Source organism: Primulina eburnea, chromosome 6, assembly GCF_022965805.1.
Source record: "Primulina eburnea isolate SZY01 chromosome 6, ASM2296580v1, whole genome shotgun sequence".
Lineage (NCBI taxonomy): Eukaryota > Viridiplantae > Streptophyta > Magnoliopsida > Lamiales > Gesneriaceae > Primulina > Primulina eburnea.
This window is the reverse complement of record NC_133106.1, coordinates 35754873-35767180: the sequence shown is the minus strand read 5'-3', so window position 1 is coordinate 35767180 and position 12308 is coordinate 35754873. Positions and strand designations below refer to the sequence as shown.

At 34.5% G+C, this 12308-nt stretch overlaps 2 protein-coding genes across 2 annotated transcripts; both read right to left on the bottom strand.

Annotated features, from left to right (window-relative positions):
- Positions 1 to 239: 239 nt before the first annotated feature.
- On the bottom strand, positions 240 to 4391 carry LOC140833570 (homeobox protein SBH1-like). The gene is given in 6 exon segments (XM_073197902.1): positions 240 to 540; positions 663 to 842; positions 845 to 906; positions 2791 to 3034; positions 3305 to 4018; positions 4205 to 4391. Coding segments are annotated over 5 exon segments (1029 nt in total). The 5' UTR covers positions 3644 to 4018; positions 4205 to 4391; the 3' UTR covers positions 240 to 336.
- A 4146-nt stretch (positions 4392 to 8537) lies between these two features.
- Positions 8538 to 11760, bottom strand: LOC140834769 (plant UBX domain-containing protein 4-like). Its single transcript, XM_073199887.1, has 4 exons — positions 11524 to 11760; positions 10391 to 10676; positions 10068 to 10163; positions 8538 to 9197 (listed from the first exon to the last, which is right to left on the bottom strand). Exons 1-4 carry the CDS (start codon positions 11745 to 11747, stop codon positions 8817 to 8819), a joined length of 987 nt encoding a protein of 328 aa, XP_073055988.1. The 5' UTR covers positions 11748 to 11760; the 3' UTR covers positions 8538 to 8816.
- Between the last annotated feature and the right edge of the window lie 548 nt (positions 11761 to 12308).

Below are 12308 nucleotides of genomic sequence, written 5' to 3'. Positions count from 1 at the left end.
TTAGGTACATTATTGGATGGCCCATATTTTCTAATTATTAAAGGTCATTTCATTAGATAGTGTTTGCAAATATTTTTAAAAAATAAATATGGACTTTTTATTTACAAATTGGTAAAACTTTATAAATAAAAAATTCATCATCATTTTTTTTTAAATATCAACCACCGAAAATTTATCAATAACCAGTTACACTTGCAACAAAGACAGAATATTAGCCGTGTCCAAGCCAAACACATACAATTTTATATACCACCAAAATTACATTCACTGAATACAAAGGGTTCACTGTTTACCATACTTGCAATGTATAAATTCGTCTCCGACCTGTAGCAATTCTCAGAGAAACGGAGACGACATGTCCATCGGAAATGGGTTGCCCAAAACATTGTCCATGTAAAAGTGTGGATGCATCGCATCCATTACGACGAACTGCATGTCTTCAGAGGGTTTCCAGTGTCGCTTCCTTTGGTTAATAAACCAGTTGTTTATCTGCTTTTGATCCAGGCCGGTCGACTCAGTAAGCGCCAGCTTCTGGGCTTCCTGGTAGCACACAGAAGAAGAATGTTGCTATATGATTTAAAATGGTCGTGATTATCAAACTTTTCGAGTTTTTTTAGAGATCAGGGTATTGACCAACATGATTATAGAATATAGATACATACTGATGGATATGGCCATTTGTAATGCTTGCTCCACCAGTCGAGTAACTGTTGCCGGGCTTCTTTAGGCAGCTTTCCTTTCTTTCTTTTCTTCATGAATTCTTGCTTCAGGCTCCCCAAGTATCCACTGTATTTCCGCAACAATTGACCTTTCAGTTCATGATCTTCTGCTTGAGGGTCAATGTGCTGGTGTTCACTTCCACGTCTTCCTCTGACGAACCATTTCTATCCATTGCTTCCCCACAAGCTGCAGAGAATTACCGAGTCAAAGTAACAATCAATAACCTGCTGATCACTTAAATTTCAAGTATTCAGAACCATCACGATTTTTTTCTCAATTCTTGACCCATCAAATCATAGATATATCGGGACAAATTTCAGTATTACATGATCTTTGGAAACCTTATATTGAAATCAAAGTAAAATGTTTTCAAGAAATTAAAATCCAAAGAAAGCCAGAAGCTCTTGATAATTCACATCAGTCAATAGTTGAAGTGTTATTTCTCAGGTATACCTCAAGGCTACACATGTTCTTAACAATACAAATATAAAGTTGTACTTCGATGAGCAGTCAAGTAAAAACAATAAAATCGTTAACATTGTCAAATTAATATAGACAGCATACGCAGCAGGCTTGTGCCTGAAACAGTGTTTCCTGCAATATCCAATTAATGAAGAGACCATGATAAATACATTATCTCCCACTCGTATGCAGATATATCCTCTTTCTTCCAGCTATGTGAACTAGCAAATGTACTTCGGGTCAAGAATGCAAGCCCGTGCCAGGATAAAAATGCTTTGGTTCAAAAAATTACAACTGTACACAATTCTCCCATGAATTTCTAAGGTTCGCACAAGAGTGTAGTTTAAATACAGACGATCCAATCTTTCATCAAATTCGCACCCTCAAAAAAAAAAAACATAGATCAACTTTTAGTTATCAGCAAATACAAGTACATGTCCCTTGCCGTAAGATATAGAAAGAAATACAGATATCGGAGTTATGAAAAAACATTTTCCCGAGAATATTAAATAAAATATATGAAGTTATTACAAATTAATCTCTCAATACAAAACTATTTTACAATAATAGCACAATAAGAAATACACACTAAAAATTATATAACATATCAAAGCTAATACCATGAAGAGTGACGCGGAGGAGCGAGATCATTGTTATATTCTTCATCACTATCTCGTAGATTAAATTGATTTCGAACATTTGGATACTGATATGATTGTCCATAGGGATATAGATTGAGATGACGAAAGATCATTAGAATGGAATGACTGATTTTGTAATAGTGTTTCGTCACGACGATCATAGTATCTGAATCTCTAATGATTTGAACAAAACTCAAAATATGAAAGTTATGGTCTTATATCTTATCTTTCTAATGGAGGTGGTCTTACAACAATTGGATCAATATACAAGACATTATACTATAAACCACAACTACTGCCACATTTTTCATACCGTTTATGCACTTCCATTTCCTATTTGGCTCAAGATCAACTTTCGATTCTACACATTCATTTTCATAATCATCAACAACTATGAAATATAATACCAATAACATAACCATTCTATTATCATACACCGTAATGAACCATGAACATCTCATAACCATATTTTTTAAACACCAAAACCGTTCCGTTCCGCTTTCCCGTTAAATCGCCGATAAAACGTCGAAGAACCGCGATACAAAACAATCACCGATTTGCCCTGGAACTTTGGAACAGTGGTCACCGTTCCCGTTCCGTTCCGACCACATAACGGCCGTTCCGGCGAACCATGCCTGGTATAGTAAATTGAAGTCTTCATATGTCGGTCTATAATTAATAAATGGCGAAAGGAAAACAGCGATTAAATCACGGATCATGGAACCGTTACATGAAGGAAACTAAACAATCTAGGTATAGTAAATTGAAGTCTTCATTTCCTAGGAGCTTTGCGCGTCATGCATGCATTTATTGTATACAATATAAAACACAAAATGAAGCAGTAATCCCCCACATATTAACAGTAAAATCTATCAAAGAATAAATACAATTCTTTCAAGGATCGATAAAACTAAACGATAAAAAGGGGCGAGAGGGGAGAGAGAGAGACAAGGGTTTGATTTATCACCAGAATCCATAGGAGATAGAGAGAGAGATTTGAACTGGCACTCAAATCTTGAGAGTAAAAGCATAGCTTCCTTGAAGGGTTTCGACAGTTCTTGCTCATATTTCGCCAGCATTTCACAGTAAGCCTCCATGAATTGGTCGAGCGCGGGATCTTCGCCGAGGCAGCTTGTGCCTTGTTGCCCCATCGCAGCGGCAGATGCGCAGGCTTCTTCTAGTCTCGCCACCACTTCAGGCGGAGCTCCTATCTGAATGAACAGTCAGTACCAGTAAAACACTACAGTTTTTCAATCCTGTCCATTTCGTCACTCTCTTACAAAGGGTTCTGGTGACACTTTATCTCGATTCTGATGATTAAACACCAACGAAAACCCATTTAGTAAAATCTCACAGCTCTTCTGATACTTTGGTTTTTTTTTTCTGAATTGAGGAAGAAGCTTGGTACAAAATGAGGTTTTAAATTTAAATATTCTGTACCAGTTCAAATCCATGTAAAATATAAGAACAATTATCTATACCTTTTGACAGTCAACATAGGCGGCCAAGAGGCGGTGGTAGTAAGGATGCGCCATGATCTTCGCCTTCACGGAGCCGCTGCCAGCATCATTATTATTCTCCGTTAAATAATACGCAGTACTTGTACTTACATTCCTGTCGTTATGATGTTCCTCGAGCATCATAGAACTAACATCGACAGTTAAACTGCAGTGTCGATTTATTAGACCTTGATGATTAGCGGGAGGAAGAAATATGTTATTGTTGATGTCTGCTGTTGGAGGCATAATTAACATAGGACCAAGCTCATGGACATTTTCTCCAAAAGCCATCAAACTACTGGAGCCACCACCACCTTCCATTATTCTTTCTAACTCTACTCCTGCACGAAACCCTTGAAGACGATTGTATTTAGTTCGTCGCTCTTTCCTGTTCCACACACGAATAAGCCACCATCTTTTATCTCTCTTTGAACGTACTCACGCAATTTCCTCCCGATTTTTATGCTACAGTTTTCAGCCTTTTTACAGAAAATCCCAAACAGTGTTAGTTGTAGTGAGTGCAGTAGAGTTAGCAGTTATCAGTCGATTAAGGGTTCAAAATCTTTCGCTCTCGGATATGTGTCTGAGAAAGTAGCCCGCCCAGGTTATCTTTATCCTTTGGAAATGGGTTTTTAGTGTTTATTTTTCCGGTTCTTTAATTTACACACACAAGCATTAAATCGCCTTCTGCTGCCTCTGCACAGACACAACAAAATGAGTTAAAAGAAAGGAACTCACTGATAAATGGAGAGAGAAAGGAGAGAGATTCGCAGATCGTGCACGCTGTGTTTGCAGGAGAGAAAGAGACACCACTGTGTTTGTTCATGAAAGGGGCAAAGATTGGGTGTATTATTTTAGAGGGTTATCGAGCAAAGATTTTACCTTCCCAATGAAACCTCTCTCCCTCTTTTTCTTGCACTGACACTGAGCCACTGCCATTACTGGCAAAGTAGAGAGCGAGCTTTGTTATGTTATAGGGAGGGGGGAAGGTTAAAAAAGGGGGAGATGAAATATCAAATCGAGGTGTAATTTGAGTGTTTGTATTATGTTGTGACAGAGGATAAGCGGAAGTAGGGTTAGGTTTCCGGGGCCAGAAATCACAATCCCTGTGGTATTGAGCGGATATAAACTATTTTTCCTCTCGCTTATCATCAATATTATTATTATTATTATTATTATTATTATTATTATTATTATTTTCAAAAGGTTTATAGATAATTTTAAAAAAATTTGTATGAGTCATAAGTTTTTTGACCTAAACTGGTAGATAAATAGAAGGATGTATATGAGTAGGCGACCTGAGAGTGAGGAGAAATATACTTCATACAATAATCGATCACACGAAACCTACTATTATAGATTCACGAACATCATCTCAAATCTTATCAACTCGTATGTGTCTCTATGAGTCACGAATTATTATTACCCCTACCACTAATCCAAATCTCATTTTAAATATTTTTTAGAGAAATTCTAATTCCATTGGATTGGATATACATATGGATTATAAATTTATAATATTGTAATAAAAAGTCACGTGACTATTACTTTATATTTGCTCTGTTGATTTGTTACATATGCAAAACATGTGTTGAATATCGTGTCTACCATCCTTTTAGCCGAAGCATCGAGCACTAAATAATTTACAAGATTAAGTAATAATATACAGAAGCTTCTGACATCCTTAACAAGAGACATTGACAAATGGATCCTGCGCAACGCACTACATATATACTTTATATTCAAATATATAAGTATAATATTTTATTATGCTGCATTTGGACGAGTATTAATTATTGAGTTGAAATAAACAAAAATAATGATCAAAGTATACTATTTTATATTTCAATCTATTGTTTTGTGATTTATCATTACATTTCATGATAAAGGGATGAACGGATAAAAATATTGCATGGAAATAAAGTTATCCCATTTTCTTTATAAAAAATTAAAATAAAATAAAATAAAATAAAATGATCCTCGTTTGGTCGATGTATATATATTTCAATATATAAAAGCCTTTGATTTGGAAGTTGACAAAACGATAATGAACTTTGGTTTTTTTTTTTCCCCGTAATGAACTTTAAGAATGATTTTCAAAATTACACTATTTGCTTAATTGTTACATAGGATAGGATTTTAATTACAATATTTCAAAAATTTTAGTACATTTTAACCTGTAGCTTTATATATTATATAGAAAAATAAATACTACGTTTAAATTGTACAAAATTAAAACAAAATTTTCTGCCATATTGGGAAAATGTTGTTTTTTATTAAATAATAATAATTTTAAAAAAAGAAAGAAGCAATAATTTTATGTGAGAAATGATGAAAACACCTTACTCAAACTGATTGTTTGTAGGGCAGCCCATGCGTCCCCCTTGTCCAATAACCATCCCTTTAATTTTAACCTTATTACACCGAGTCGAGGAATCTCTTTTCGGCTTTTTCCATCACTCTGTCAACAGCTAACTACATATGAACATTTCTGTTTCTGCTGAAAATATGATTGCAAATTGGTTTAATACATATATTTTATTAAGTTTTTGTATTTTTTTTCATGTATAATTGTTTCCTTTTTAACTTTTTTGTCAATGTTATCAAATTTATGTCGTGGTATGTTTCTTTGTTTTTTTTATTAAAATTTTAATTATTTTTTGACTTGACGATGATATGACATTAATATATAAGTGACAAATATACTTTCGATTTAAAAAAATAAAACTAAAAATCGATTGCATATTTTAACCGCGTGACTCAAAGTTTAGGCATAATAATTAGCATTAGGGCTCAGTTTCATTCATTAGTAGATTTTGGTGGCGTTAGAATTAGGAAAAAAAGCCGATTTTTAAAAGGTTGGATTAGATATATGTCACCTGAATTCACACACATATCTATACATGTTACATGAATTACTATTATTATATGAAAATGAATAAAAAATTGTATAGTTTACAGCTACTTAGCTTTTATATATATATAAATGGTTTTCTTCTTTATTTTTTTTAAAAATCTTCTTTCGAGTTAAAATTATCTTTTGATTTCTTCTAAAGTTTTTTTATAGAGTTTTTTTATGTATTTTTTGACAATTTTCTGTGCATTTTGATGTGGATGATTTATTAGTATTTATATCAAATTGATTACAAAAAATTCCCAATTCTTGCTTTGTTCTTTCCATTTCCCATTTTAGGTATTTTTGCAACTTAAAATGTTGGCATATTTTTAATCCTTCTTGTTGGGTTAGACTAATTAATTGACCATAAATATATTCATTATAGACCATAATTTGTTTACCTCTGTTCTCTCTAATTTTATTTCTTATCTTATCTCCGCTTCTTATTTTTAAATTTCCATATATATATATATATATATATATATATATATATATATATATAAAATAATGTTTGTATGTATATACGTTCACATTATAAATAAATAAAATATAGATATACAGGCGTATATTATTCGTACGCAATCAGATATAGGGAAAGGTAGCTAGGTATATAGCTAGGGTTTATTCCAATAAAGTTTTTGTTGTGACTTTGTATTTTGCTTTGTGTCACGTCCATCACAGTTTGCCACCATTACAGCAAGAATTGGAGAAAATAAAAGAAATCACCCCTTATTTAACGCAATATGAGAAGATTGCATATATTCAAATCTCATGGTTATATATATATATATATATATATATATATATATATATATATATATATATATATATTTATTATTTTTGGTCTCTTGTTATTATAAAAATTTGTATGCGTGGATGTTTCCAAACTTTTGACTTCAATAAGTAAATATATACCAAATGAAATCATCAATCAGGTAATCCAAAATTACTACTTGAGACGTATTAATCAGCAACTTTTTGAGTTAAACTTAGAAAAAATCTACATGACTTTTGTCAAGATTAACGAGAAAGCGAAACCCTTTTTCCAACAGGATGATCGATGCATGCTCAGTGGGTTGAAACATATAATATACTGGTGTCAGGTGGTAATATATATAATTATAAAGTATTTTCCCAATCATAAATACAGGTTAATTGATTTAATGGGGGATATTGATATATAGATATCCTCAATTCGGACACTTATTTCAATGACGATTATAGTATGTAAATAAAGCTTCGTGTGGTTTAATTATTACACACAACGAACAGATATTCTTCTCATGAAGAGATATTTTACTGGAGAAGTGATATACATGCCGCCACAAAGAGAGCAAGAGAGACCATGTAGTTCACCAAGATTGGAGTTGTTATATTTCTAGAAAATGTTTTCGAATCGTACGTGCATGGATTTTCATTATTCGAGAGAACTAATATTTTAAATTTAAATGGCGAAAAGTAGTTGTTCTCGTTCAGTTGGCATGATCTTTGCCATTTGCATTTTTGTGTAGCTTATGCAATAAAAGGGGGAATCGGTTTGTTGTATGCTTTTTGCATGACAAGACTCGTAAAAGACAAAACTCCACTTAGCTTGCAAGTTGTTGTTTGGCTGCTCTTTCGATATAAGCAAAATATTCTTTGGTCGATGATTAATATTATAAATTGGAGGGGCCCTTGTCGATCGAACCTTCACAGGTTTTTTTTTAAAAAAAATCTTCAAGGAATTCTACGAAATGAGAGCATCTCTTTCGGCCGACATGCCATCTTTTTTCCTCCAACTTATGCCAATTGAGTGGAGAAGAAAGATGCCTCCTATGGTGTTTATCAAGTTCTTAGTCTATAAATTAAAACAGTTGTAGTGTCAAAATTTTGAAATATTAAAAGCAACGATTTTAGAAATAAGAAGAGTAACTAAGCGTAGAGGTCGAGTTTAAACAATTTTGATACGAGATTGATAGTAATTACTATAATTTTAATTGTATCAAATCAATTAATAGATGAAAGAATACATAATAAACATATAAAATAAGAGTAAATGTATAAATATTAGGAACTTTTTACTATTGAGATTAATCATAAAAGAATATTTTAGTGTCTTAAGGGTTTTTTTTGTTTATAACCTTTTGTGTTATCAAATATTTAAAATTTTAAAATTAAAAATTTTATGGAAAAATAAAAATTAACTCAATATTTTATCTCAAAAGTTCATGTTTAATCGTGCTTTTTCACTTTTTCGCAATTAACGTGATCAACCTTAAACTGAACACACACACACACACATATATATCGAGCTGAATGAACAGAGCATTAATCTCTGAAAGGCGAACAACATGAATCTTAGCAGTAAGGAAGGAAAAGTAATATAAATTTGTTGCAATAAGATCATGAAATGGTCATTATAAAAGACTTTAGCCATATCTTCACTGGAAATACAAATATTGTACACAGACAACCAAGAACACATGTTCAAGAAAAATGGTAGGGTGCTAAGCATGAATGCAAATCCAGAAACAGTGTGGCTCCTCCTGGCAACTCTAAGTCCTGACCTTAATTTGCATCTTTCAGATGAGAGAGGCACAATTGAATTCAATTAGCTATTCAGAGTTTCTGAATAACAACTGAATTTAACAATCCAGCTTGTTCAATTGTCTGGGAGTGATCGCTAAGGATTTTCGGAGGAAATCCAACACTCTGCAACTGATAGGTTCTGGATCCCCTGGTCGTAGATGCATCAATGAAGGATCGGATATCAGCAATTGTGTGGTGGTGATTGAAGCGTGCAATCATACGGGTTCCATCAGCAAGCCTCAGTTGAATTGCAGTGGATGGTTGAGATCTATCCACCACAAGTCCCTGTGAAGGGGATGGAGCACCATGGAGGGTAGCAGGTCCCGTTGTCTCAGGAACTGGTTCAGTCGCAGAGTTACTACCTAGAGTTCTTCCGACACCTTGAAATGAAATACGTGGTGCCTCTATTTCCTGCAAGTACCAAAAGAAATGTTACATAACTTTTCTCAAATGAGTATTCCATGCACATCATCACACACATCACAAATATTTAAATGTAAAATGCTTCAGAGTCACGAAACAATACAAAGTTTGAGATGAAACACAAAGGTATGAGCAGAGGACAAGGTGAAGAAAAAAAAGTGCCTTTTACTTGAATTAGGTTCTGTATTTTGACTTCACATATTATTACTTCCTCGACTTGATAAATCCACTTCTTAACTGTCACAACTCCACCTCAATTAATTAGCTTTCTGAGGACCGCATGCATTGCATTGCATTTCATGGTGGAGAAAAAGCATACAAATGCAACTTAAGTGTAGGAAAGTCATAGGAAATGCACACTCATTCATGTTCAGTTATACCACAAAGGGTTCTGAAATGGAGTTTTCTTCAGTAGTAGACATGGAGTTTTTTCTAAATGTAATAAACCAAGATCGAACAGAATCGGGAAAAAGTTTCTATTCTGAAGAAGCTTTCATATAAGACAGAATAACTAAATGCATAAAGACTTGAAAAGTATCAGCATTTGCCTACTCGATGATGATAGGGCTTCCATGATTTGCAACATAGCAATGAAAAGAAGGAGAGTGAGTAGTCTTTGAAATTGCATGCCTTTCCCAGATCACAGCCAACCAATAACATAGTGTGATTGAGGTTATATAATTTTTATAATACGACCTTTGATCATTTTACTTCTTGCTTGCACAGTTGCACCTATATTTAAACTGATAAGAGACAAATCTTTCTTAAAGAAAGACATAAACAAACAACTCTTGCTTGTCAACCAAAAAGAGTATTAGAACAATGGAACACAAAAAAACGAGTCAAGTTTGGACTCACAGGGCGGTTCTCTTCCCTCCTTATGAGGTTAACATGAACAGAGGATCTCCTGTCAGCAGGTTCCAGCTCTTTAGGGCACTCAGATTTTCTGATACTCTGCGACATCAAATTACTTGACACCGTCAAAACCATCAATGGGCCATCAATTTACAAACATAACACCAGGAATTTAGTGGATTAATAGCGCCTATTTTATATTCAGTTAAAACAAAGGGAAGAAATAGAGGATGCGGAAACAAAACAAATAATACAGCTAAAACAATTCCTCTTTTGATCTGATTCTTTTACATCAAAAACCATTTTTTATCTACATTTCTTGTTACCTCCAGAAAAGGAGCATTTTCAGGGTCATTCAACCTCCTCAAAGGGCCATCATTAACAGTGAAACCATTTCTCCAGAAAACAATGTTGTGAACAATTGACTCCGGCTGCTGAGGCCCAGTCTGAACAGTTTCGCCTGAAAGTGATCTTCCTGTCCCAGTAAAGCTTCTCGAACTTGAAGAAGGTTGAAGATTTTCCAAGGATCCTGGCACTGCACCCACCTGCCTAACTTGGTCAAATATAGAGTCCACATCATGGCCTTTTGATGGATCTTGGACAAGCATACCACTGAAGGTAAGATGATAATCAAGTCAGATGATTAATCACACATTAGATGTCTGATGTCAGAAGAAAAAATGTCCACCGAACAAAAACCATGACGCTATGCTAGAAAAGTGAAAACAAGTAAATGTTGGAAAATCAGAAAATTCAAACAAATTTGAGCCACCTTGCAACTCAGGCATTCAGAAGATTCAAGGGGATGATTATGGGATATAACATCAAGGTCGCCAACTAATCTTCATAATTCCTCTCTTGAAAGATAACTGATCGTTTCAATGTATTCTTCACAAAAACTCCCAAATACAATCGAAGGGAAAACAAACATGCACAAAGACCACACATTGAGTGCCAGAGAAAATGAGTAGTTCACTCCACTCCAAACTAAGAGGCCAGCACAGGAAGATGAGCATGAAAAAGTATGAACCTTGAAGACTGCGTTTTGCACCGATACATAGTAGGCCCGTCAACAATACAGCAGTACCAAAAGCCCAAAAGACCCAAAACGGAGAAGACGTCGATATATATTGTCATCATAAGCTATATCAGAACTCATCACCCACAACCCTAACTTGCGACAAATTATTATTCTTTTTTGAAAAAACTAACAAAGTATGAATATACGACATGAAAGTTCCTACTAAATCGAGATTTTGATATCAGATAATCAACCCCATAATTCAGAAACGATGATAACAAGAAAATATCGAATTACCGAAAAGCGCCCGACATAATATAATCCGGTTCAAATAAATCCCTATTTTTTATTAAAGAAAAAGAAATCATATCATGCGTATACAAGTAACAATAATCTAGGGTTGTATTCAGATGAGAAATTGGGAAATCTAAAAGCAACCTCTTTTCACCGCCAGTGTAATACTCCTGGGGATCATCGGAATCGCTGTCGGAATCATGGGCAGAGGAGCGGTTCAAATCGGAAAGGGTTCGGATACCACCGGCCCGGCTACTTGAGGGTTTCTTGTCACGCGAAGAAGACATGTCTATGGATTCTCGAGGTTGTAGAAGTGGGCAAATCTTGCTATCGTCTGTATCCGATTGCAAATAGGTGCATACACACATACATACATACAAGAAACAAAGAGACGGTTGATTCGGTATATATTAACTTGGTGTTGCATATATTTGTATGAAATTAAAAAATTACATATTTTTAAAATTTTATTTTTTAAAGTAGTATAGAAATCTACAAATTAAGTTTTTAAAAAATGTATGATAATGGTGATGTCCCGAATATCCATCGGTCCCATCAAGATTTGGACCGAATAGAGTAACTCGATAAGTCCGGTTCTCTCTATTTTCAGGTCAATACCAGGAGGATGATCGGAAGGTTCGATCCTTGGTGTGGAGGCAGTGTTCACACCTCATATCAATGGTTGAGATTCCACTACATGGGAAAAAAAATTAAAATAAAAAAAAAATTGGATCAGAAAAAATTCCAGCCCTTGGATGTACCCCTGCAGGCACTACCCCTGCAGGCACTGCCTGCAGGGGTAGGATAGAATAATCCAGGATGATCCCACCTGACCTACCGAGCTCCATGAGTTGATGTTTGTAGCTTTTTGTGAAACCCGAGATAAGAGATTTAGTGAGCAAAGCGAGGAGCTCGTCTGTCATGGTATT